This window comes from Pseudomassariella vexata, assembly GCF_002105095.1.
Source record: "Pseudomassariella vexata strain CBS 129021 chromosome Unknown BCR38scaffold_8, whole genome shotgun sequence".
Lineage (NCBI taxonomy): Eukaryota > Fungi > Ascomycota > Sordariomycetes > Amphisphaeriales > Pseudomassariaceae > Pseudomassariella > Pseudomassariella vexata.
Window position 1 is genome coordinate 947,027 of NW_024467963.1, and position 25,282 is coordinate 972,308.

General features: G+C 52.7%; 8 protein-coding genes across 8 annotated transcripts; 2 read left to right on the forward strand and 6 right to left on the reverse strand.

Moving 5' to 3' along the window:
• Nucleotides 1-1,012: 1,012 nt before the first annotated feature.
• On the reverse strand, nucleotides 1,013-2,494 carry BCR38DRAFT_223381 (class I glutamine amidotransferase-like protein). Its single transcript, XM_040854268.1, has 6 exons — nucleotides 2,310-2,494; nucleotides 2,210-2,257; nucleotides 1,627-2,128; nucleotides 1,455-1,564; nucleotides 1,283-1,390; nucleotides 1,013-1,197 (listed from the first exon to the last, which is right to left on the reverse strand). Exons 1-6 carry the CDS (start codon nucleotides 2,398-2,400, stop codon nucleotides 1,184-1,186), a joined length of 873 nt encoding a protein of 290 aa, XP_040714839.1. The 5' UTR covers nucleotides 2,401-2,494; the 3' UTR covers nucleotides 1,013-1,183.
• Nucleotides 2,495-2,977: 483 nt separating this feature from the next.
• On the forward strand, nucleotides 2,978-6,755 carry BCR38DRAFT_436120 (Hamartin protein-domain-containing protein). Its single transcript, XM_040860432.1, has 2 exons — nucleotides 2,978-3,462; nucleotides 3,531-6,755. Exons 1-2 carry the CDS (start codon nucleotides 3,449-3,451, stop codon nucleotides 6,430-6,432), a joined length of 2,916 nt encoding a protein of 971 aa, XP_040714840.1. The 5' UTR covers nucleotides 2,978-3,448; the 3' UTR covers nucleotides 6,433-6,755.
• A 1,697-nt stretch (nucleotides 6,756-8,452) lies between these two features.
• Nucleotides 8,453-9,748, forward strand: BCR38DRAFT_293504 (glycoside hydrolase superfamily; the record flags this gene model as incomplete). The annotated part of the gene is made up of 2 exons (XM_040854478.1): nucleotides 8,453-8,620; nucleotides 8,675-9,748. Coding segments are annotated over 2 exons (1,242 nt in total), but the record flags the coding sequence as incomplete, so codon positions are not given.
• Nucleotides 9,749-11,070: 1,322 nt separating this feature from the next.
• Nucleotides 11,071-12,289, reverse strand: BCR38DRAFT_436126 (cutinase-domain-containing protein). Its single transcript, XM_040860433.1, has 4 exons — nucleotides 12,058-12,289; nucleotides 11,905-12,001; nucleotides 11,728-11,842; nucleotides 11,071-11,656 (listed from the first exon to the last, which is right to left on the reverse strand). The coding sequence occupies exons 1-4, from the start codon at nucleotides 12,265-12,267 to the stop codon at nucleotides 11,383-11,385; spliced, it is 696 nt and encodes a 231-aa protein (XP_040714842.1). The 5' UTR covers nucleotides 12,268-12,289; the 3' UTR covers nucleotides 11,071-11,382.
• Nucleotides 12,290-14,044: 1,755 nt separating this feature from the next.
• Nucleotides 14,045-14,909, reverse strand: BCR38DRAFT_344661 (uncharacterized protein; the record flags this gene model as incomplete). The annotated part of the gene is made up of 2 exons (XM_040856120.1): nucleotides 14,045-14,475; nucleotides 14,555-14,909. 2 exons carry the CDS (start codon nucleotides 14,907-14,909, stop codon nucleotides 14,045-14,047), a joined length of 786 nt encoding a protein of 261 aa, XP_040714843.1.
• Nucleotides 14,910-16,481: 1,572 nt separating this feature from the next.
• Nucleotides 16,482-18,368, reverse strand: BCR38DRAFT_410142 (major facilitator superfamily domain-containing protein; the record flags this gene model as incomplete). The annotated part of the gene is made up of 4 exons (XM_040858426.1): nucleotides 16,482-17,659; nucleotides 17,710-17,824; nucleotides 17,945-18,237; nucleotides 18,299-18,368. The coding sequence occupies 4 exons, from the start codon at nucleotides 18,366-18,368 to the stop codon at nucleotides 16,482-16,484; spliced, it is 1,656 nt and encodes a 551-aa protein (XP_040714844.1).
• A 4,127-nt stretch (nucleotides 18,369-22,495) lies between these two features.
• On the reverse strand, nucleotides 22,496-23,596 carry BCR38DRAFT_410143 (inositol monophosphatase; the record flags this gene model as incomplete). Its single annotated transcript, XM_040858427.1, has 2 exons — nucleotides 22,496-23,292; nucleotides 23,479-23,596. The coding sequence occupies 2 exons, from the start codon at nucleotides 23,594-23,596 to the stop codon at nucleotides 22,496-22,498; spliced, it is 915 nt and encodes a 304-aa protein (XP_040714845.1).
• A 514-nt stretch (nucleotides 23,597-24,110) lies between these two features.
• On the reverse strand, nucleotides 24,111-25,022 carry BCR38DRAFT_410144 (uncharacterized protein; the record flags this gene model as incomplete). The annotated part of the gene is made up of 3 exons (XM_040858428.1): nucleotides 24,111-24,832; nucleotides 24,864-24,903; nucleotides 24,957-25,022. 3 exons carry the CDS (start codon nucleotides 25,020-25,022, stop codon nucleotides 24,111-24,113), a joined length of 828 nt encoding a protein of 275 aa, XP_040714846.1.
• Nucleotides 25,023-25,282: the final 260 nt, after the last annotated feature.

A 25,282-nucleotide genomic window follows, 5' to 3' on the forward strand; every position in this document is an offset into this window, starting at 1 on the left:
GCCGACAAGTGTGCCTTTGACGATGAAGTGGTTGGCGTGCTTGAACTTTGGTTCTGGCAACTCTACCACATGGTACCGATAATCTACCTGGTGTATTTACCATGTTAGTGGATTTATAGGCAAGTATGGTGCTCTTAGGTGTCCTAGAGTGGAACAATAGGACAATACTGTAATACTACTTTGACATAACGCAGGAGGATACTACCGGATCCCGAGTACTGGTGGTTGTATTCGTACTGCGAAGGTGCGTGGGGAAGAACCGCCTAATCGGCCCGCGGGTTAGAAGGGGGTGTGGGGGGAGCTAGATATATTAGTTTATGTCTGGGTGCCTTGTCACCCCTCTATACCCGAGGTTATTCTTGCATGCGGACTAAATGTCTAAATATAGGTAATTCAGTTCTGTTCTTTCACTAGGTTAGGACTTTGATTTTCTGCTCTATAATGAAAAATATTATTATTATTATTATTAAATACGCCGTAGGCTCGAAGCCCCCGGTACCTCTACTAGTACTCCCGTATGTCAAACCGTGCCCTAATGGCTGGACTAAATACATACGCTGCGTCGTCGGTTCGCCCTATTGGCGACTGCGTTGCGTTCACTACCATACTACGTTGGTTCTCAACCTACCAACAAAGTCCCCCCTGAGAAGATCGATGCTATCTGGGCCTTGAAGCTGTCCGACCCGTCCCTAGCAGCCATCTTACAATAGTCCCACTAACTACTGGTTCTCCTGTTGCCGTTGCGAGGTCTCTGCGAGAGTATAGTGGCCGTGGTGCGATGGCGGCCCGTAATCGTTCCCTCGGTCATTCATCCTTGGAACTCTTCGGAAAGGCATGGTAGCAGGAACCTGCAGTGCGCAGTGCAATGGTAGGCAGAGGGCGTGGTGCAGTTATGATGAATAACTGAAAAAAGGGAAGACTTGGTATTGTTAGTAGTTACTATGTGTTCTCGCACTTCAGACGGTATTCTCAATGAAATGAACGCTCTCAAGCCAATACTAATGAAAAATAATAAGATTGGTCTTCTCTTATAGAATGGGTATGTAAATGTGAAATGAACGTGAATCCTTCTCAACGCAAAAGCATTGGTGACAGACATGTTTTGATAGAAATTGTAGAGCTACAAGACGGTCAAGGCTGCAAGATCAGATCCTAGTGCCATATGCCTCCTTCGACCTATAGCTTACACGTCGAGGCCTAGAACACTCAAAGTTAGTTACAGGTCATAGAAAACCGAACTTATATGTGAAGCATATATCCCGTATAAAGAGAAATCACGTACCATCGACGACCACACCCTTAGTCCAGTTGTGCGACATCTGTCTAGCTACTTCGTTCGCACTTTCCTCATCCACCAGAATGCTGACAAGATACAAGGTTGCATCAATGCCTGTGAAGCAAAAAATGTCAGCTATGATAACAGTGGGAGTCCCATATCGCCATTTAAGACCTACCAGCACTTGATCCCCCACTCGTGATAACACGTAGTCCACCTAATCTCATCGCGGCACGACGGGCAATGGACTCACGACGTGACATGCCCTTGAATGAGATGCTTCCCTTTCTGCATTGACGTTAGTGGGTGACACCCCTAAGGACAGCAGAAGTAGCAGATACGACACATACCGAGCATTGGAGGGACGTCTGCCAGCATCGGACTTGCGGCGAATGTAGGGATTCTCATCCTCATCACCAATCTCGAAGCGGAGGTTGTTCACGACATAACGGGCCTCTTCGTCGACGTCAGTTCTCTCCTGTGCGTCACGAACAGCAGAATGGCTGCAAATGTTCTCAAAGGCTGTCATTTTGTCTGGGTGGGTAGTGGCGACCAGGCCCGAGAGGATGCCCTGCTCAGCGAGAAAGATTGCGCCGGTGCATACTGAAAGCAGCGTGCGTTCACGGCTGGAATCCTTCTGCTGGAGCTCAGAGTAGGCTTTGATGAGGGGAAGGGGCTCGGCCTTTTGCTTCAGAATGGCCTCGCTGTTGCCTCCCAAGATGATGAGAACATCGAAGTCGTTGAGTCTCTCGTAAGCTTCCTTGTATGTGATTTGACTCCCGATCATGACACCGGAGTCCGACATGGTCTTGGGCTCAGCAGCGCAAATGGTGACCTCGAAGGCCTTAGTTGCTGCGAGAGGCATAGCTGTTAGTTAATGCTTGGTAATATATATCGACACGAACATGCTAGGAGGGAATTGTGTTCACTCACATTCGTCATCCTTGTCGTGCTGGGCAAGGTAGAGAACCTCCGTCGGGCCTGTAAAACTCATGAGATTCCAAGCAATTGTACACAAGCCGAGGTTACATGCCAGCAAAATCGAGGAGGTCAAACTTGTCGTGGAGAGCAACGAGAACCTCAATGGGCTCATCAGAGATGGCGGAGCTCTTATTGTTTGCCATGGTCGTAATGAAGGGTTGACGAAGAGGTGGATCAACGTATGAAACCAACAATACAGGTGGTCAATAGGATTCGAGATGCACAATTAGAGGCCGAGAGAGGAGTCAATGGCTTTGTAGTGGTTGGGAGCTTTGGTTGGCAAGTGTCTTGGGATAGAACAACGGTTCAGAGAAGAAGAGGCCAGCATATCTTTAACTAGAAGAAGGAATGAGGTCAAATTGTGCGCGAGCTGGATGGCGGGGTAGCTGTTTCCCCGTAGCCAGTGACCACACTCGGCGGGGAGCAGCCAAGTGGACAGTACCGGGCAACTGACATCGGATCATCTTACGATAGAAGGTCGCACGAGGGTATTTGCAGCTGTGGCCAGTCAATGGCGTGTTGTGCCCACTGGCAAAGAGGGTCCAAGAGGTCATGAGGCTAGAGGGACCCGCCCCCGCAATTCAGTGATGCAAGTGGACCTGGAGAGAGCTGCAAGGACAGAGATCCGAGAAAAAAACGGCCCTAGCCAAGCGGGCCGCCAGTAACGGTAGCAACTGTGTTACGGGAGAGAATCTGTTAGTGCAATAGCTTCCACCGAAACTTGCTTAAAATACTTCCAGTGTGTAGCTTCGCTTGAGCACTCCACCACCATCGAAACCAATTTTTTTACCAAAGTCAATCGATTTGTGACTGAACGTAATGTTAGACCTTGAGTGCAATTTCCCAAGTTAAGCATACACAACTCATCATCGATGAATTAATTGATGTCTGTCTTGGTTACTTAGTACATTGGCGGGGAGAATAACGGGGAGCTTGATAGGCCGCTGATATCCATTCAGGGATCCGTGCGCTATCGGCAATGAGGGGGAGATTTTGATTCATCAATCCATTCTCCAGCAGCAGTCAAGTGGATGCAAACGAATAAAGCTCTCCAGCTCCCCATCCTCACTTCAGCTTCCGAACCTTCAGGAATTATCCAGCTACCACCTGAGCGCCGATATTCCAACACCTGCCTTTAGTGCGACGATCACTCCATCTTCACGGCCAGCGGCTAGAGCGGCCGAGCCAGCCATGGCTTCCGCACCGTACGCGATCATTCCAGACCATGTACTCGAAGCTACAGATGAATGCTAACCTTCCATGCCGTGGTCAGGTCACTTAAGGAGCTCACCAAAGCCATCAGCACCGCCATACCCACAGCTAGCCTCCCCCTACCCGATGATCTCGTCGAGATACTCGAAGGATATCTCCGTAAGCATGAGAAGTTCGACGAAAGCATTTCCGACAAGCTCAACGACGAGCTCCTCACAATATACCAAAAAGAGGTCGCGCACTTTCCTGCACGCTATGTGGCTTTTCTCAACATCATTCGCCGCTTGCGGCCGCTGGTCGGGCAACCCGAGAAGATCTTACGTTGGTGGGATTTGTGTCTGCCAGTGTTCGCGCACCTGAACAAGGAGAAAGATCTTGCCTCGGAGAGCCAGGCCGTCGTGCTCGACATCCTTACGTCTGACGACACCAACGAAGCGGAGGGACCCAACAGCGGCTCTGGAAAGGCTTTGGCTGAAACCGTCTTGACCATGTGGGTGCGAGATTGCAAAGTTGCCGGAAGAGGCGAGGATGCGCTGGAGAATTTCAAGGAGAAACAGCTACGGGAAACGCTCATCATCTATGGGAAGAAAAGGCCCAAGGACTTCATGACCATGCTGGATAAGTGTATGGTCAAGCAAGAGTGGCGGGTACGCGCTCTGTATCTGATGGCCGACTTCATTCAGCACCAACCGCCGCATCTTCACCAGGTTCTTCACACACCTCTGTTCGGAACATTGATCAAGTGTTTGCAGCTGGATACCTCCACCACCATCGTGTCTTTGGCCCTGACCGTACTGACCATGGTGCTTCCGCACATGCCGAGTTCACTCGTCCCGCAATTGCCCACGCTGTTTAACATATACGCGCGGCTACTGTTCTGGGAACGAGAGCTATCTGCAACCGAGTTTGGCCTCGAGACGGAGACGGAACGAAGACTGCCTTCTAACAGTGGTTCCTGGGAGAAGAGAGTGTATTCTCCGGAATTCGACGATACTGCCATCCCACATCTACTGAACTACTTCACCATTCTGTACGGGCTGTACCCCATAAACTTTATGGACTATATCCGGAAACCCCAGCGATATCTTCGTCATGCCGAGGTGCCCAATGCCGATGATATCGAGATACAACCAACGGAAATACGGCACGCATCTGAGCGCTTTCGACAGTGCCATCTGCTGCATGAGAACTTTTACACTCTGACCATCGAATCCGAGAGGACCGATTTTGGCAGATGGATTAAAAGTGAACCGGCCGAGGTGGTTGCTGATTGCATGGCTCTGTGTCAACCCACAGAGCCTGCGCCCATGCCTGGAGCCCCCATTCTGTCCGTTAAAGACAATACTGATAGAGATGGATACGAATCAGCGTTGCTGAGTAGTTCGTTTCCTGCTGGGCTATCTCTCGTTGGGGCAAACCCGGGCGAGAACTGGCGCAACACGCAATCCACGCCATTCGACTCCACGCCAAGCAGTAGGGTCCAGTCAGCTCTTATTCGTCAGTCGTCGCAGAGCAGTCGCCAGTCTCATAGAGACTCTTCGAGTACCAGGCCATCGAGAAATGGCGGCGACAGTCCTACACTGCCCGCTCAACTGACCAGCTCCGGGTCTTACACTCACCTACAAGACATGATCAACTCGAACAAGGTGATAAAATCAGGGCTGCACCAGTCGCTAGCTAATGACAGCGTTCCTTCGCTGGCCTTGAGTCACCACGACTCGACCTCCGAACGGCCCCCTTCCCACATGCAACCGATTATGCCGCCAGCAAGTACCCCACTGTCGACCACTGAACACAGTGAGGAGCCCAACATTCGCCATCTTTACCGTCAGATTCTTCTTCTCCATAACGATCTGACCTTCGAGCGGTTTATGAAGCAGCAGCACCTGACGCATATGGGAGCACTGCGGAGGCGACAGGTCCGAGAGGCTGCCTCGGAGGCCGAGACGCAGAATTTGATCATGGCAAACCGGCATCTCAAGCAACGACTTGAGGAAGCCAAGAAGAACGAGACCCAGGTCAAGAAAGATTCGGAGAAGAGCCGGACACTAGCAAAGAAGTGGGAAGCAGACCTCTCAGCTAAATTGAGGGCGATTCGCGACGAACAGAAGAAATGGCTCAGCGAAGGCGACAGCCTTCGAAGGGACTTGGACGCAGCGAAAACGGAAGCCGAAAACCTTCGTCAGCTTGTATGTGACGCTGAAGTGAAGGAACTTGGGTGGAAGCAAAGCATGCAAGCTGTCGAGGCGAATGCCAGCGAACTGGAGCGGTTGAGGAAGGAAGTGAAACGATTGACAGTAATTGAGCGGACGTTGCAAGCCAAGGAGACGGAACGTGAGGCTTCGATGACTCGAGCAGCCGAGGCTGACAGCCGATCTGAGATGCTGAAGATGAAGCTTGAAGCTCGAGATGCGGAGCTTCGCCAGACTCACAATCTATATCAATCCCAGATCGTTGTGCTCAATGCGAAACTTCACGATGCACTGAAGAACGGAGAGGAACAGCGAAATTTTGATGCAATCAACCACCAGTTCGAGAGTACACTCGCCGCAAGCAGGGCGCAACAGGGCGAGTTGAGGAAGCGTATCGCAGAGCTGACACGAAAGAACAAGGTCTTGAGCAATACTGTGTCGGAACTACAACTGTCGATATTGAGCCGATCAAATTCGGACTCGCATCCGCCAGCATCGCCCAGCGGCGAACTTTCTTTGCATTCTTCGGATACGGGCAGCCTATTGAGTTTTCGTAATCGTTCGTATATTGGTCTAGCAGAATCCGAGGGATCGGAGGTAATGTCGCACAACTCGACGCTACCGCTGGGGCAATACAATGCTGTGACACCTGTCAGTAGCCACCCGCAGCAGCGGCCGTCGACGCCCGATGCCGAAACGTCGGGCTCCGCTAGCAAGGGCAGTCCTAATACAGATCGGTACCACGGAAGAGGTGAGCAACCAATTCCGTAGCGCGTCCAAGAACTGCTGCTCACGACTCTCGCAGGGGGTGTACAAAATACGATTCGGAAGGATAGGAAAGAGAAGAAATCGGTTGGTATCCGAGGTATTCGCGGCTTCATATAAAGCGAATTGGGTGTTGCGTCGAGAGGCTTAAGGGAACAAACCGCGGCATCTCTGGGTGCCGGGTGTTGAGAACGAAGTGGCCAGGCAAGATATGCAAAAGAGCCAACCAGGTGCAAAACCGAGTACCAACAACCATGTAGAACTAGGCGGCGGCCCACACTGAGCTCTCTCTGGGCTGTCAAACTCGACTCAATTAATTGAACAGGGTGTCGTTTGTCTTGACATAAAGTATTCGCCGAACGCCGCATCTCAATGACGAAATCAGCACATCCACAGCCGGCTGCTTTTAGAAGTGGCAGCCTCCATGTCTACTCGTACAGTACTATGGGCATAAAGTGTTTGTAAATAGGTGTATATCCGTATCCGCACGATGACCACGGGATGAAAAGCCATCCGAATTCCGCATGAAACCTCTGGGGGTTGGATGGCCAGTGTGTACTTGCATCAGTTCTCAGCTCAGTTCTCAGCTCAGTTCTCAGCTCAGTGAGCTAGCTGGTTCTCAAACAAGCGGACGAACCAATACATGAACACAGGATGCACGCTCCCAGGTGTGAGTAAGCCCTTAACCAGGGTCATCCGGTGTGATCCCATTGGGCAGTGCACCGTTGAATGAATACGTCCTTGCCCAAACCCAATTGCCGTGGGAAGGAGGCGGCCAACAGGTTGTGGCAAATGAGGAGAAGGGGTAAATTTTTGGGGGCGGCCCCTTCATGCCAGCCTCAAATGCAGGAACAGCGCGAAAACGCAGGGAATAGGGGTGAAGCACCCTCCGACCGCCGCGTAGTCCTTACACTAGACCACCACCCATCTCTCCACTGGGGGGGTGGGGGGCAGTGGATTGCGCAAATCAAGTTCGGAAGTTGGCGTTCATGCGGTCGAGCCGGCCGTCATCGTGTTGCAAGTGGCAGGTGTTCAATAATATCATGTTGACTTGCCCAGATGACAAGTGGCGGCTTGCGTGGGTTGTTTCCAATTTTTGACCACTGATCAGATCTTTTTCCCGAATCGGCAGTGAATACGAGCCTGCCGTAAGCACGTTTTGCGAAGCTCTTCTTCTTGGTCATTGCTGCTCAGCTTGGCCTGCCAAGTATTGCATCGATCGCAGTTCCAGGCGGGATGGACAGAATTCCCTGGCACAGATCACTAGGCAATCCCGCAATATCCACAAAATGCACCGGTTCTAAAAATGGTCAACGGACTGAGTGGGTGACACGACACCCCTCCCCCTTGTCCACACTTCTTCGGGGTTGGCTTCCAGATGCAGGTCCGAGGCTTCGGATGATATGAGGTGATTGGATCGGTTGACGTTTCTGCTTCTCTATGGAGACTCTTCTGCTCTCTTTTTCGGAGAATGGCACCCAACCGCAGCCGACGTCGACTGGTGTACGAAGTAGTGGCAGCCCCCCCCCGATGTCTTCGCTCCCCTGCCTTGCACGATTCTGGCTGCCTCGCCAGGAACGAGGTGTGGAGAGACATGAGATGGGAGGAGGGTCCAATGAGAGGTGGTAATTGGAAGGAGGGCCGAAAGACATAACAAAACTCGGACATGGTCCAGCTCTCCTGCTTCTCGTGCTCCTCTTGTCATCGCTCTCTCTCTCTTACATGCCAATACTGCTGTCTACAACTACATAATATCCCCTTTTCTTGTCGACGTCACTGTCTTGTTTCTCATACAACAGCCGCGGCAAATACTCTCGTTAATTCTTGGTCGTTCGTAGCAGAAATTCGTTCTCTTGTCTCCGTGGTCACCGTCAAGCCCATTCTACGCTCTCGCTCTCTTTGTCTCGCAACTTTTCACTGTGAGAAACTCGGACGGAATCTCACTCGCAAAAACCAAATTCCACGCTTCTGTTTACTGCTTAACAGCACGGTCAAGATGTACACTTCCACAACTACCGCCAGTCTTCTGGCCCTGGCCTCGACCGCTTCCGCAGCCATCAAGGGTTTCAACTACGGCAGCACTTTCACAACCGGCGCAGCCAAGACGCAGTCGGACTTTGAGACGGAGTTCACGACCGCACAGAACCTGGCCGGCACGTCTGGCTTCACCTCGGCCCGTCTCTACACCATGGTGGTAAGTAGCAGCATATTTGGAGCTGGTGTGAAGGTATGCTAAACATGATTTTAGCAAGGTGGAACTACCAACTCTCCCATCGAGGCCATTCCCGCTGCCATCAAGACTAAGACTTCCCTCCTGCTTGGTCTCTGGTCATCCGGCGACACATTCGACAACGAGATCGCGGCGCTTAAGTCGGCCATTGAGACGTACGGAGACGACTTTGCATCCCTGGTGGACGGCATTTCGGTGGGCAGCGAGGATCTCTACCGCAATTCCCCCACAGGCATCGCGGCGGGGTCGTATGTGGGCGCCGACCCCGACACCATTGTCGACTACATCAACCAAGTTAAGGAGGTCATTGCGGGCACTTCCTTGAGCGGAGCAGCCATTGGCCACGTCGACACTTGGACTGCGTGGGTCAACGGATCCAACGCGGGTGTGGTTGAGGCCTGTGACTGGATCGGCTTCGACGGCTACCCGTATTTCGAGGACACGGTCGCCAACGACATCAGCCAGGGCGCCATCCGCTTCGACGAGGGCGTGGCCAAGACCCAGGCTGCGGTCGGTGACAAGCCCATCTGGATCACCGAGACTGGCTGGCCCGTTAGCGGCGACCAGGTTGGTGATGGTGTCGCTTCGCTCGAGAACGCCAAGACGTTCTGGGACGAGGTCGGATGCGCAAAGCTCTTTGACCAGGTCAACACCTGGTGGTACGTGCTTCAAGACGCTGCCCCCCAGACGCCCAGCCCCAGCTTTGGTATCGTGACCGATCTGAGCACTACGCCCCTGTACGACTTGTCCTGCGACAACGTCACTGTTGCTTCTTCTTCCTCTGCCGCCTCGGGCAAGGGTTCCTCCACCAAGACGGTCAGCAGCAGCACCAAGGCCACTGGGAGCGCTGTCGCCACTGCTACTGGTGCTGCCTACAGTACCGGTTCCGGTTCCAGCTCCAACAGCACCGGCTCCGGCTCCGGTTCTGGCTCTTCCGGTTCTTCGGCTGGCTCGTCCTCCAACTCGACCTACACCACCTCCTCGCCCAGCTCTACCACCGACTCTTCCTCGGGCGCCACCTCGAGCTCCAGCTCCACCGCCGTCCCTGTCAACTCCGCCTCAGGCCTGCAATCCGCTTCCTTCGGAGCGTTGTCTCTGGCCATCATGGGCGCCATCCTCTTCTTGTAAGGAGAAGGAAAGCTGTTGGGAAACAGAACAATATTCTGCTTTTTGTTTGACGAACTAGCATTCATGACCGGCGTTATGAGATGAGGGGACCCCTCCCTCATCCGAATTTAGGTTCGGTCACCGCCGCCACCACCCTCGCTCCGAAGCAAGGAAACGGCTAGGTTTACTTTCGGACGGCAAGGTATATAGAAGGAAAAAAACGGAAAGGAAAGGCCTTTTTCGCAAGTTAAGACAAGAGTCAAATTGGTTTCCGCTGGTGCGAGGACTAGACACATGTAACACCTTGTAATGCCCTCCTCTCGCGGGAGGAGACAAGACGGCTGGCAAACGGCCGAATATAGTTCATATGCGAATATTGACATTCATGCATCGTACACATCTGTATTAGTCTTGTCTAATACGGATTGATCCATCTACCCACTAATCTAGGTGTGAGAGAGATGTTAAAATCGACCAATGTGCTACGCCCTTTCGCGTGAAGTCTAGCCTCACCTAGTATACTACGGTATCAGGCCAAAGTTTTCACCCCCCTGACAAGTACCAGTGGACCACTGCCAAGGTAACGCTATACTAATTCTGGCCTAGCCTACTCATGCCAACGAAAAGGTAGGTAGCTAAGTGTGAGGACAAGGGCTGTGTGGCTGTGTGGCTGTGTGGCTGTGTGGCTATTATAGAGTAATTAGAATCTGAGAATATTAACGAAATTACTAAAGGTATAGAGGGAAAAGAAAGAAAACGAAAAGAAAACGAAAGATTAAGTAATCACCTTTTATACTAGGAAAATCCGGGCTAATTATATCGACGGAACAGAAATAGAACCGGCTAGGTGTCACGACCTGGGTTGCATCGCATTGGTAGAGACCTCGATTAGGTGCTATCGACGAAGATTCTACTCTAAGGAGCGAAGGAAAGAAGATGACAACTTAGGTTTGAGGGAGCGCGACTAAGTCGTCCACGCTTAGCGGGGCTCCTACAAGGGTTAATGATTGGCTTCCCATCTGGCACTGCCATGGCAGGTGTTCCAGCTGTAAGTCACCTGGTTGTAGTGAGTCTGCGAGGGTTGACCTTCACAGCGGCCAACGGATTATATACAAAGTACTAGTAAAATATATTGAATGTACTGAGGGATTCAACCCTCAGATGATGACTCTGTACAGATCCTGTATTGGTTACGATGCTTGATGCGCAGTGTGATGTATGTATTGACTGCTCGGAGTGCTATGTAAGAAGTTACATCTAAGGTAGGTAGGCAGGTGCCGACCTTTTTATCTATACAAGCGATTTCACTGCCTTAGGCACCACCTCAGGCACACATATGTCGCTCAATCCCACAGTACATGCTAAGAGTTGGCGCGTGCCAAGATGGCGCACGGTACAAACACACAATTGAAAACTTATCCATGACACCATATTATATATAACCCGCCACAAACCTCCGATTTGAAAATGAATTTGAATGCTGTCGCTCAACAACACGCTCGCTAAATACCGTAGTCCATTAGATCGTTAATCGTAACCCTTGTCACCAGCGGTACCGATACCTGGCCCTGAACAAAAACCAGCGCGGGTACCAGAACACTTCTCGTCACGTGCGCATCTCAATTGGGTGCCATCGCCCGATTAACCAGGAACTGAACCCCCTCGTCTGCACGGAGCGTATACGCAAGATGAGCCGGCGTGATCGTCAGGATGCCGACGCAAACTAAATCCCCGGGGTTGCAAATAACTTTGGTCTTTGCTGGAGACAGTCCGGGTACCTGTCCATTGTCTTGTGTGTTCTGCGTATCGCCAAAGGTGACAGCCCCTGCGATGCGGCTTTGGACGGTGGGGGGAAGAGCCTCGACGGTACGGTGAACCATAGCTGCTCCTTGGCTATACCCGGGGGACTTGAGGTCAGTTTATGCCAGCTTTGTAGCGTGGGAAGGGGGGTGGTGGGAACTGACCTGTAGCCTCCCAGAAGTATGGTGGAGTCGGGACAGTCCGTTGCTGCCGTGTTGACCATGTCTCGCATCACTTTAATGCCGATTGGATCTGCTCCACCGGGGAGAAAGTTCGTCGCTGTGAAGACCGCGGTCAGTTTCGTTGCCGCTTAAAAAAGAATGGACAACAAGCCAACTTACAGAGCAAGGCGGCGTAGTCGATTCCTTCCGTGGCAACGTTGTCTTTCCCAAGATACGCCTTTAAGCCGTCGGATAACTGTGGCCCAACTTCCGTTCCCTTACGCCATGTCAGTTCTGTAGTCACACGGAAAGAGAATTTCGATGCTAGCTTACCAAATTGCCAATTTCCGTGGAGCCACGTGAGAAGAAAAACATGTAGGGTTTGCAGCCTTCTGTGGTAAATTCTTTGGCGACGACGCCAATATTTCGTTGGTGTAGTTGTCTGTATGCCTCATTCTCATCAGGTACGGTAGCAGGTTGGTTAACGTTGATAGGACTGGCGGCTGCCACGGCAGCAACAGTTAACGTGACCAAAAACTTCATTGCGAAAATATTTGAAGGCTGGCAGCTGGTGTAGTTCGCTCTTGTAATATGTGTGTAGATATTGATCGTGAGTCAATCTCTGGCGAGCCGAAATCTCATCCATATCATTACATAGCAGCTTCTTATATAATAGCTGCATTATAGTATCTTTCGAACCATCCGTGCAGAGTTGCGAGAAGTTCGGATTCGAGGTTTGCATGACGGTATTCTATGATGAAGACAGTCGAAAGATTCGGCGAGTGCGGCAATTCAAAATACCATGATCCAGGTACTTCCATGTGACGAGGCGGCCGTTAAGCTGATGATGGGATGCGAGGCAGAGCATCAAATGACGCTCATCTCAACGAGCCTGGCTGCGGGTCAAACAGGGAACACCAGGCTCGCGTCATTGTTGTAATCAGTGTATCTTACAGTCTCGGATGGCGCGATGAAGGGTGGGATCGAATTCGTGTTCGCGATGAAAACCATTTCTGGGACATTGGCAGAACACACAGCCTGGGCCCTGCATGCAGGATGGCCCTTCGTCTGAAGTCGAAGAGGCTCAGCATCATGCAAGCAGCTTATGCTTATGTGCGTCCTAAGCCCTGTGCTAAAGATCACTCATGCGTAGACACCCACATAGTCGCTTGAACTCGGAAATGGGGAATTGACGTAAACCCCGGCAATATAACTAAGAGGATTTTGGAGAAAAAAATCAGACCAGAGATATTTTGAGCCAGTGAAAATGAGATCATGTTCTTTTCAGATGGATGACAACTCGTTTGAACACCCCGCTGACGAACATGTGGCGAAGTGCCTTCGGCGTTGTTATTCTACCCACGACGTAGTGAATGAGGGAGCGAGTGATCGGTTCAACCTTGACCAAAGTAGCCAAGTCGTGTACCGAGTCAAGCCACAGCCTCGGCGACCTGGCTCCCCCCTCACGACGGCCGCTATCTTCTCATTGGCAGTGCTGTCCCAATAGGGAAATCCATGGGATGCAGGCTGGATCCCTACGGCGGGGCGATGTCGCTACAACAAAAGCAAAATGTGTCTAGGTCATTCGCGACCGTTCTGCGGACCAAGCCAGCCAGCTGCCATGAGGCTTCGCAGGCTAGGCATTTCGAAAGTTCACGCACCACGAGGAAGAAAATGACTCGTGATGGAAGAAATCTTGGCCGGCATGCTCGAGGGATCATCCTACTGTGCCCCGATATACCCGCGTCAAAAAGGTATAGCGTAGTTGAAAATATATATTTAGATTAGATAACGTGAATGTACACCGAGCTGGCCATGACACCGAGCTGGCCACTTTCATGCGCCAACGCGACCGGCCAACTTAATGTTTGATTTTCTCAACAACCAATTATGGCAAAGTCATACAACGAAGCAGACTTAATGCTAGCCCTTCAAGCTCTCAAAAATGACCAAAAACTTAGTCTCCGACAAGCGGCAAAAACGTACCAAGTCCCCCGAAGCACCCTCCAAACGCGTAAAAACGCGCCCGAGGCGCTGTGGTATTTGCAACGGGACTGGGCATAATGCGCGAACTTGTAACATCGCATTGCCATCTTCTGGAGAGGAAGATTCAGAGTAGTTTCAATTGATTTACGGCGTTGTGGTTTTACTATCGTAAAATTTCTATGCGAGGTTATGTAAGGGTGGCCAGCTCGGTGTCATGGCCAGCTCGGTGTACATTCACGTTATGGAGAACACCTGGATACATACTGGCGAAAGTTCGTATGTCCCATCATCCCCCAACCCACGTCATGAACGCCCCGCCTCAGCATTCAACCCCTCACGGATTATAGCTAACTACACTCAGATACTGCACATCGAAATACGTCGTCTCGGTCGGCCCCGTGCTCCCGCTACTCCCCAACATCTGATAATCAATAATCAAATAGAATGGCGCGCCCACCATGTTCGCCCCGTACTGCGTCGTGACGAGCGTGCCATCCATGTAAAAACTCGCCTTGACGGTGGACCCATCGGCCTCGGCACGCAGCTCGACGAGAATGGTGCGCCAGGCCGTCGTAGGGGACGGGTAGGTCACGTCGAGCGCCGACACCTCGCTGCTCGTGTTGAACGTGTTGAACGAGATCTTGCCGGTGCCCTTCCACTCGGCTAGGTCGATCTCTGGGGGCCAGCTGTCAACTCCGGTTAGCCAGAACGCCGGCCAGGTGCCTTGGGCCACGGGGGCGACGAAGTTGGCTTGGAAATCTGGCGCTCTTGTCAGCTACTCCATCTTCTTTTCCCAAAAAACTTCACTGATGGGATGACAGAGGGGTTGTTGGGGAGCACGCACCCAGACCGCCGTCCGCCTCGACCGTAAACTGCTGCTTAGCATAGACGGTACCCGAGTTATACGACAAACTGCTGTCATCGGATTGGGGCCCCGTGTAGACGGACTCAAGCTGGAGGTAGGCGTTGTGGATGATGGAGACCTGCGCCTCGGACATGAGGGCCGCGCCATTGTGCGTGTCGCCCCAGGGGTAATTGTACGAAAAGTACGACTCGAACGTCTCGGTCGAGCTGAAGCACGTGTCCGGGATCAGGGTCGTGGCCCGTTTCTGCAGGCTGGCCTGGGGCGGGGGAGTTGGCGACTTCCACGCGGGGAGGGGAGCTGCTATTATCGCCACTACGGAGGCAGGTGCTGTCATCGCCAATAGGTAGGCGAGGAAGAGACGGGACGTCATACTGGTAGCTTTGCAGTTTTGGCTGCTGTGTCTGTGTGCATGGGATGACGGGCTGATGGAGACGAGGAAACTGAGAAGGCATGTTGATCATCGGCGGATGCCTCTCGAATATTTAATGTGACCGATTCATGGACCTACCAACCGTCACAATGCGGAGGCAGTGCGAATAGCCTTTTCTTCGTATGATTGTTTAGTCGAGACAGACCATATTCCCACCAATTGTTCCGTATAAAGCGACTGTTCGAGGGAGGGGCTCCACTACCTACCTCTGTCTCGGCCCCAGGGTTAATTAAAGTCATGGAAACACTCCACGCGGGCCAACCACAGGCTGGGGATCGACGCATTAACACCCCTATCCTATAGATTGTAACCTCGTCTTCTTCAAATTGCCATCGGATACATCGGATACGAAGTAGCGTTAGGGCCGTATGAAGCTTTACTCATGAAGCCTTGTCCGTCGACCAAGATATCGTTACATCACGATCGTGATGTTTCTCATCTTGCTATGGAGTACTTTGCACACTGGCTGGTATCACAGTTGCGCATGGTATAGCAGTAATTTCCCCTTTTAGTTGCAGCACCCCTCCGCCTCTACGAATTGCTCAACTACCTTACTTACATAAATATTATTATGGTATGCAGCAAACTGCCGAAATATGGGGAAGAGGGCTACTCCCGCAGAGTCCCGGTTTTCCATTGGTGCAAGATCCTCCGCTTGATCTCGACCAGTCCCATCATCAGTGTTACTACAGCGAAGGTTGCGCGACATCCCCTGCATAGCAGTACCGGGGTACCCTCAAGAGCCGGATCCAATCAGGCTTCGCCCCGCCAGCCGCAGATTACTCCTATGAAATCGCGACGTTTACGAGGTTTGGTCTATGGACAAAGATGACTTTGCTCCCGATTCCGCGATCAGTACCTGTGGGGTTGGCAACTGGCCGGTCGCAAGCTGTGTGCATCTGCTATAATCTGACCTTGTGCAGCTACCTGAACGGGGTTGGTTTCGGCCAACCTCGTATTAGTGTCCGTACGCTCCAGACTTCATCCTTGCATAGCGAGCATTGCATTCTTCAGCCAAGCTGGCCATGCTTTGTTCTGCGGAATGTCGTGTGCCATAAAGCAAAGTCGGTATATTGGTCTGCTGAGTCTACTGCCCAACCAAATCATCTTGTAAACAAGCTGTCCATTAAGTCATGTCGCTAAGAATATATATCTATTCCGAACGCCGTTATACTAAACCCGCCTTCTGTCGTAGGAACCACAACACCGCAACAACGGTGTAATTTAGTTCGCCAAGTAGTCTCCCTATATCCCCGGGAATGCTAGGGAATACGTTCGCAAGGAACCGCGGCTTTTTCTTTCGGACTGAACGCCTCCAACCTGAACGCCAAAGCACACTTCACCATGCCATGCTTCGAAGCCCAATCCTGTTAACATGATCATCATCATGCTATTATCTCTTTGTGGCGTCAGCCGGTTTATTCCATTAGCCACATCCTCCGAGCCACGGCACCGCCGCCCCTATTAATCGTCATCTCATACCTCGTCCTCATCTATCTCAACGATAGTAACCGCCGGGTGTACGGCCTTCGCCGAGCCGTTCTCGCCCCTCTCCAGCAGATCATCGTTTCGCTCCCGCTTGACGGCGAAGCATTGAATAGCTCCAATTCCCGCCACAAAGGCGCTACCGTACCAGGCCAGAGCAGTGCAATCCATCTGACTACCGATGGTGTACAAATATCCGGCGACCGGAGGCGCAATCATTCGGCAGGCAGCTCCAGCGCTTGCGGCCAGACCGTTGACTTTGCCAAGAATCTTTGAGCACGGCGTAGCCTCTTTGATGAGGATCAGGAGAAGGGGGTAAAGGATGATGGACAGAAGGTTCCGCACCGTCAGGCAGAGATATATCGTCGGATACAAGAGTGTCTCCGGAACATGGGTCAGAACTGGCATCAGCAAGTATATGACGGGGTGAAGGACAGTGACCGCCAGGAAAAGTCTGAACACGCCAAAGCGAGCAGCCGCGAGAGGAAAAATAACTGCTTGAACAAACAGAGCAATCGCTCCATTGACTGCCATTATCATTCCAACCACCTGCATGGGAAGTCCAAGACCGCCAGGCGAGTAGAATGGGTTGAAGGAAGAGAAGACGCCCGGGTTTGAGAAATGATTGATGGAGCCCTTGTCGTCTTCGAAGAAGATTGGCATCAGATGATCGAAGGTCATGGAATGATAGGTGAAAATGGACAGGGCGATGACGAGTGCCATGATTCTCTTGCTGAATATCGTCAGGTGGCCGCCCTTCTCAGGCTCCTGGGTGTAAGGCACCTCCCGTGCTAGGTCGACACTAAGCCTGCTTCTCATAGTTCCATAAGTCTCTGAGCGCAGGTCCACGGGCGGGTTTTTCATCGCGTCCGAGGTTTCGAGGAGCGGAGTCTCTGACGAGACGTACGAGCTGGTCTCCTCCGGCGTCTTCGCGCGAGGTTTCCAATCCGGGTGCGTCTCCTCGAGCATGAAAAATCCCAAGACGAGGGAGAACAGCAGCAAGGAGGCACAGATCAAGGCTGGCAAAAGGTATGGAAACTCGGCGAATAGGCTGCCCTCGGGAAAGACGTCGGGAAAGGACGTGTGGGGGTCTCCGAATACGCCTCCTATCATTGGCCCCAGAATCGTGCCGATGGACCAGACAAAGGGCATCACCGAGTACGCTCGGGCTGCGAAATCAGCATGCTATCGTCATCCAACACAAGATCGATTGACTCACGCTCATGCTCAGGCCTGGTAGTGATTTCCGAAACCATACACTGTATAGTGGCAATATTTCCATTCATCAGCCCCTGCCGCCAATTGGGGTTAGTACTAAACATCTGCATGCTGAGCTACGACTTGGGATTCCTAAATCATGCCTCAAGAGCAAAAACGGCCGAGACAGCATTGGGCCGTCTTTGCTTTCGAGACAGGACAGTAAAGGGGAGGGAGCGAGTCTGGCAGTTGCATACCCCTAGAATCCGAGCCAGGACAGCAAACCAGAAGCTGGTGGCGAAGCCGACCATGATCATGGAGATCATTGTTCCCAGGCAGCCGACGAGCAACACAGGCTTACGGCCGATTTTGTCGGAAAGAGCTCCCCAGTACATGCCCATCAGCGCTTCGGCGAAGGAGAAGCTGGAGATGAGGATGCCGGCGTAGAAGGATGCATCTTGCTCGTTGCCGACCTTGAAACGCTTGACCAGAGCCCAAGCATAGGGGAATATGGACGTGAGCGCGATGGGCTCCGCGAGTCGAACGATGGCTGGGTGTTGCGGTCAGAAAACATGGCAAAACGCCGCCTTGTGCGGATGCGGACGACTCACCGAGAAGAAAGAGCTGGGCGGTTGGGAAGTCGTCGGGGCTTCGAGGTGATCTCTGCTTGGTTAGGAACATTGCTTCTCGACTTGGTAAAAGTCTTACGACGGTGGGCACAGCACTCGACGCTCAATGGTTGACAGATTTGCTGTTGGGGGGATCAAGCGTCAAGTGATGCGGCGGCAAACTTGTGCCTTCTACTTTCGATGAGAAAACGAATTGTGTGAACAGCTCGAGGATCAAATTATCGCTTCTGCAAGGACGTTCAGCGTTTGTATGCGCCAGGACAACTTGAAGTAGGAGCGGGACGTGTGGGAGGAATGGTTGATGGTAGCTATCGAGGGGAAAAGAAAGCAGGCTCGAGGCAAAAGATAAGTCGAGGTTGTTGAGAGAGTGCAAGTGCAGATTGGCTGATGCAGCCCTGAAGACTTTAAAAGTTGGGACACGGAAGATTCACTCTAGTTCCCCCCCCCAACATCCCAGTTTTCAAGGCGTTGCAGCACACAATTGTGGGGACCATGCCTGAACAAAGAGACTTCAGCGACGCAACCGCTGGCCATTGACGACTACATCAGCCGGGACCGACTTGCCTGTGAAAGAGCGTGGCTCGATAACCAACCGCCCCAACCGAACTCGTTTTCCCTTGCGCATCTGGATTTCATTGATTGCACCAAGCATTCCCGACTCGCAGATCTGCGGTGAGAACTGCGCACCCGATGCGCTGTGACTTTCCGTTAGACATTCACCACAGCTACTGACTGCATTGCGCCGTCCCCTGGCTTCTGGCTACTGCCATGAAGATCGATAGTAGGGTCTGGCTATGACCAAGTTCGATCGCATGCGTCGGCGACCCCAGTCCACCTTCGGTCGGAGGAACAAGCTTGGCATATGTGGCAGGCTTGCGAAAGCTGCTAGCTTCGCACTAAAAGCTCAGATGCCAGGACGAGGCGGTCTAGACGGGATGACAACGGAGTTGACGCAGCGAACTCAAACATGGAATGAATACGGGGAACTTTGGTACGTACGGAGCCACAACGACCGCGCAGCAACAACCTGCTCACCGACCGTGAGCTTATTTCGGTTTCACAGCCGTCAAACCTCCTGTACCCTGCATCCCTTCTGCAACTCCCGCTGCAACACCGTTGCACTTCCAGGCCACGGCCGCGCTAGAAGCTAGCGGGCACTGACTCCCTACGGTGGGTGCCATGGGTGATCTGCATATCGACATTCGGACACCGTAACCACATATTCTTATTATCTGATAGGTCGAATCGAGTTCTTTCTGCCCAGGTAGGAAATCCTTGGCACTCGACATTGGCTGCGAGCTTGCACCATTTCAAGCCCTGCCCTATCACGGATCTATTGATCATGCGCCTAAGCTGTTGAGTGCACACGCTAGAGACTGGAGCCCGTGTGCTTCCATGCTCTAACAGATCTTGGTGGGGGACGCTTGCCGAGACCTGTAGTTCCTTTGGCGATTGGAACCCGCCGTCCCCGAGAGACACCCACGATCTTCCAGACACCCGCTCCTCCCAGATTGCCCTAGCAAGAGGGTGTCAAGACTGCATGATGCAGTTCCATGGGTAAGCTCCAATGGCTGTCAAGATCGGGTTATTGATTGCCATGACCAAAGTGATCACTGATGATGCGATTGTTCATTCGGGTGGCATTCATGGGCGAAGCAGCCAGCCAGGAGTCGGGAGCTTTGCCCCAGTTCACTTCGACGTCTGTCAAGTTCTACAGTACGGTATGGACACCGCGCAGAGAGGAGACGCGGGGTGCCAGAAGATTCTGCTGCTCCAGTTGGAATTGCAGCTGAGCATACCTGAGTCACTTGACTGATGGACTGGCGCATGACTAACCCAACAACCCCGTTACCATTACTCACAGAATCTAGCTCTTGGCCTCCACAAGATGAACTGTTAGGCTGGGCAAGCAACTTAGTGCACTACGTAGAGACGAAAGTGATCGAATCTGGGTCTCGTGTTCGCATGACCGATACCGGCTCGACTCGTCATCATGACCGTCCCATGTTTTCAATTCTCCGGCGGTCAAACCAAAACACCAACCATATCAACAGTCACGGACCACTGTCGCTTCGACATGATTCTGCTTCTAGTCCGGTGAATGCCGAGAACACCCCATTACTTGGCCATTTCATCAGTCAATGGACATCACCAATCATCCGCATCAGATCAGCTGTTTTCTCCCGAGCAGATATGCGAGATAGCTATCTTCACCTTCACAATCGAGTGAAAAAAAAGGCTTCCTTATCTCGGCGCGTCGAGAGGCCAAGTTGCCTGCCTGCATTATCTTGCCCTGTATGCATGATAATCCTTGCTTCCATGCAGGTTACCGACCCATGAAAGGCGGCTAGCCTCCCGAGTGTTCCTACCGAGATCCCAACACCCCTTGGCTGCATTAGCCCCTAGTGGCAAGCTCCTGTGGGGCTTCATATTGGCTATGTAGGTATAGACTTTTTGGGAGACTTGCTTACGCTAAAGCTGTCCGAAGATGGCATTACCCAAGTCCCATTCGCCACATGCAGCCCTCCTCTCAAAGCGCATGGGCACGGAGCTGAACCATGCCAGAATCCCAGAGGGTAGTGACTGGTGCACGACGTAGAATAAGCAACCTTGCTCGTTGTCGCTGTCACGGCAGAGCAGCAGTAGACACAATACTTTGACTTTGAAAGATATTTACACTTGTACGTGAAATAATCAGGTGTTCATACTAGACTATACTGGGGTTTATCCCGGGTTTTACCCAGGGGAATCTTTTCACACATCATCCTACACGTTATTCTAGCCTGCTCAACATCGTTCCCAGCAGGTATACTCCTGGCATCAGACCAAGGGCTACTCGTAGATTTAATACTCTCCGAAACCGAAACGTATCATCGACCGTCAAAGACCGTCTCCAACCCGTTAAGCGAAACAAACACCCAGGAGACTCGACAGCCGCTTCTTAAGTTCCTCGAGCGTAATCTCTGCGCCCTCCAGTCCGGCATGTCCGTCAAACCCATGACGGACGCGGCACTGGCCAAAGCCGTGTTGGTGCTGGACGTCTCCCTTAGAATCCCGGAGAATACTCATACTCGCCCGGTGGTTCTGCTGCTTCCTTGACCCACCAGCCCCTCTTGGTGACTGACCATGGGGGTTGGGGGTTCTGGGGCTCTGGGCTTCATCGTCCCGGTACTTGCAGCGGATCCCCATTGCTGTCTTGACGCCTTCTTGCAACACGTCTTAGCGTGGCAGCCGTTATTTGATGACGTCATCCGTAGCTACGGGTAGGGGTCCATATCGGGACGCATCTCCGTCGTATTTCACTATGCGGGACGAGGCGCCGGGTTTTCTGTTCTGCAACCAGTCTCCCGGATGCGGAAGAAGCCTGCTAGAGCAGCTGTGGCGTGGATACGGTTGTTGGTCAAGCGCAGATCAAGACCAACGTTTCGTGCACAGTCTGACAGAGTCTGTGACTAAAGCAATGTCCGGATGTTGTTTTCCTGGTCCCAACTCTCCTGCTTGAACGGTTGCTGTACCCTGTAAGAGACAGTCAGCAGAGCTTTCAAGGGGGTCGTCATGCCACGATGTACTTGGCAACAGGTACCGACTAATGGGCTCGATGCGTGGGCGGCATTTGGTGGCGATCGAATTTGAGATGTTCGTTCCACGCAATTCCGGTTTCGAAGTTAAGTTGCTCTTCGTTCTGGCGGGAGTCCTCTTCGAGTGGGATCGGTGTCCAACCGCCGAATACGTGTACAATGAAACTGTCGCCATGCTCCATTTCCCGGTCAGCATCGTAGAAAGGCTCGCACATGCTCTTGGTGATTGAACGGAAATGTCGCCAGTGCATGGCATGCGCTAGCCTGCGGGAGCTCAGTCCGTAACTGCGAAACTTGCAATACTGACTGTATGGCAGGATTCACTCATGAGAGTTGATGACGGTAGCTATGCAGGTGGTAAGCAGGTATTCCTCAGTCCCCTTACGCAGGCTCTAGAGTTTCTAGGGTACAAGTGAGACAGCTTTGGCTACTGCCGCATTCCAACCGGACAGGACAAAACTCCTAGAAGACCAGATCTATCGTAGCACTATCTACTTTTGTATTATTTGTCTAAATGGCTATTTCTGTTTATCCACCAGCAGACACCATGTTCATCGCAAACACAAGTAACTGGGCTTGCCGGGTAGCTAATATGGTCCACCTAGCTGGCATAATCCATCTTCCTATCCCCCATAACCTCCCACATCTCCTTAACAAGCTCCTTCTGCCCACTCGGGGCCCCCCTAACAGCCAAGTACTTCCGCGAATCAATCTCCGGCTCCCAACCCCCCGGGTTCCCACTCGCCATAATACCCCCGGCTTCAGCGAGTATACACCAACCGGCACACACATCCCAAGCCCAGCACCCACCCTCCCAATACATGTCCAGTTGGCCGGCCGCAACAGCACAGATGTTCAGCGCCGCGCTGCCCATGCTCCTCAGCGAATGCACCATAGCCCCTCCTGACCCCTTGCCCGCGCACAGCTTCTTAAACACCTCCGTCTTGATCTCATAATTCTGGTCCTCCCGGCTACTCCCCCACTCCACTGCCACCAAACAGCTATCCAACCTGCCCAAAGGCGGCGCTTTTTCCACAAGCGGCAACTTACTCACCCTGCCCTTTCCGCCTTCCAATCCGCATGCCGCGCCATGCGTAAGGTACGCCCCCTTGCCGCGGATGGCGGTGTACAGCTTGTCCAGGTACGGGTTATACACCACGCCCACGGTGGGGACGCGGCCGGCGGCGAAGCCGAGCGAGATACATGCCTCGGGGAAACCGTGGACGAAGTTGGTCGTGCCGTCGATGGGGTCGACGATGAAGGTGGGCGTGTCGGTGAGTTGCTGGCCCGGCCGGTAGGTCTCTTCGCCGATGAAGGCGTAAGAGGGGAATTTGGAACGTAGGCGCGTTGAGACGAGGGTTTCGACCGCTTTGTCACATTCGGTTACTATGTCGACGGCTGGTATGGGCATATGTTAGTATGTACGCAGGAGAGGTAGGCGAGTATAACGGAGAGGGTTTGGCTTCGCCGCTAACTTTGCTTTGAAAGGGTTGCGGTTAAACCTTGGAGAGTGGAGAGGTAGGTAGTGATGGCGATAATGATGATGGAGGGGTATTGGCGGGGTAGGTTGGTGTTGGGTCTCACAGTTGATCTTCTCGCCCTGTTCAATGTCCTGAGGATTGGCCGATATAATCATTCGGCCGGCCTCGTGGGCCACCTCTACGAGGATATCATGAATCTCCTGGAGGTTTAATTCCGCCATCCTGCTACTCACGTCCTGGGCTGTTGCGGTTGATGTTGGTTAACAAGCCGGAAAGATGGATAGGTCTGCCAGCTGGGCGCGTCAGTAGTGGGAACGGTTGTGGGGGACTGGCGCAGGTGCTGAGCTTCGCCGATCTTATTGGCTCGTTTCGACTATGGAATCCGGGGTCATAAGTACTGAAGTATCTTCCGACAAGTTAGCGAGGGAGTAGGTACGCTGGTACACCTTACGCTTCCGGGGGGCAGCGTGGCAGATTCACTTATATGCAGCCTTGGGGACAACGCGTTGCCCTCGGGAATAAGTTTGTCATGGTATTCCTTTATGATATACCACATCGAACCGTTTTACTGAACCGTGATACCTGACCGGGATAGGTTTTGGGCGAACATGGAATGTAAACAACGCCTAAACTCCACATTACACATTCCGTGTTTCTCATCAAACCTTGCCAATATAGAAGCAAGACAAATGCCAATATCCCTTGGCTCCCTTTCTGTCCCCCCCTCGTGCCATCCTACACATCCTCCCTGAACATGGAACGCCTCTCCGACGGACTATCGCTCGTCGGTCTGGTGCCACCTGCCTTCACCGCAGAAGCCGTGTTGATTGGTCGCGGACTAACGCCCTTCAAAGTGGTGTTGGCTGGTTCTGCATCGTCGTCGAACGGGTTTTGGTTGACGCCCTTGCCGGGCACACCGAGGCCGCTTGCTCCAGGCACCGGACTCCGGCCCCGCGAACGCGAACGGCCCCTCTCTTCGTGCTGATCGCCGCCGTAGCCCTCGTGTGCCGTGCCAGGTGTCGCAGCCAGGTTCATCGGGTAATCGCTGCCGTTGTACGGGTTTCCTCTTCCTCCAAGAGCATTGCCGAGCTCCTGCTCCTCGTAGTAGCCAGCGTAAGCATCTGCCTCCGTACCAACACGCGTATCCCAGGCCTCGTCAGGGTCGAGGGGACCGAAGCCGCGACGGCCGTGGGAGTAGTCGGTCGATTGCAGAGGTTGCTCGTATGCGCCAACCGCAGAGCGATTGTTGCGCGAGCGGATCTTGTCGTTGAACCAGCCGCGGATGCCACCGGGCGCTGGAGTCGGTGCGCCGTAGGGAGATGAATCGGCACGGGTGAAGGGGTTGTAGGAGCTGATGGTGGGAGCGGGTAGCTGTATTGACACCGAGTTAGTAGAGCCCGGGGATGATCTGCAGTGGCGACCAGGTGATAAATTGTCATGCGATCGCTCGCGCAATGCTGTAGTAGTGGGCAAGAGGATGGGCCGTACGTACACCTAACCGTCTTGCGCGGAGCTGACTGAAGATTACCTGCCGTGAGGTTAGTATGGTCGCAGATCGCGTGTTGGGCCAATAGAACCAACCCATCCGGCAGCTGCAACAACCAGCAGCACCAGGAACACGATGAAGAAGATGCCGACGCTATTCATCGTGCCGGTAAGTATTGCTAGACGATGACAATCGTCTTATGGCCAGATGTCTTGGTGTCGCAGTGGATGTGAAGCTGGAAAGACACCTTTGGTTGCTCTCTCGTAATGTTGTGCGCTCGATGTTGCTGACTACCGGCAGCTCGTTGGCTGGAGAATAGCTCGGGTGCCTTCTAAAGTTCCCAACGGCCCAAAATAGTGGTGGATCCCAGCTGAAGCAACCACACTAACAGACGGTGACGTACTGTCCGAGTGCCTCCAGC

Coding starts and splice junctions, on each gene's coding strand:
- BCR38DRAFT_436126 (XM_040860433.1), bottom strand. CDS start 12,267: ATGAAGTTTTTGGTCACGTTAACTGTTGCTGCCGTGGCAGCCGCCAGT. Junction 11,843..11,904: donor CGACTACGCCGCCTTGCTCT/GTAAGTTGGCTT, acceptor CGGTCTTCACAG/CGACGAACTTTCTCCCCGGT. Junction 11,657..11,727: donor ATACTTCTGGGAGGCTACAG/GTCAGTTCCCAC, acceptor CCCCGGGTATAG/CCAAGGAGCAGCTATGGTTC.
- BCR38DRAFT_223381 (XM_040854268.1), bottom strand. CDS start 2,400: ATGGCAAACAATAAGAGCTCCGCCATCTCTGATGAGCCCATTGAGGTT. Junction 2,258..2,309: donor TGACCTCCTCGATTTTGCTG/GCATGTAACCTC, acceptor TGAGTTTTACAG/GCCCGACGGAGGTTCTCTAC. Junction 2,129..2,209: donor GCACGACAAGGATGACGAAT/GTGAGTGAACAC, acceptor TGCCTCTCGCAG/CAACTAAGGCCTTCGAGGTC.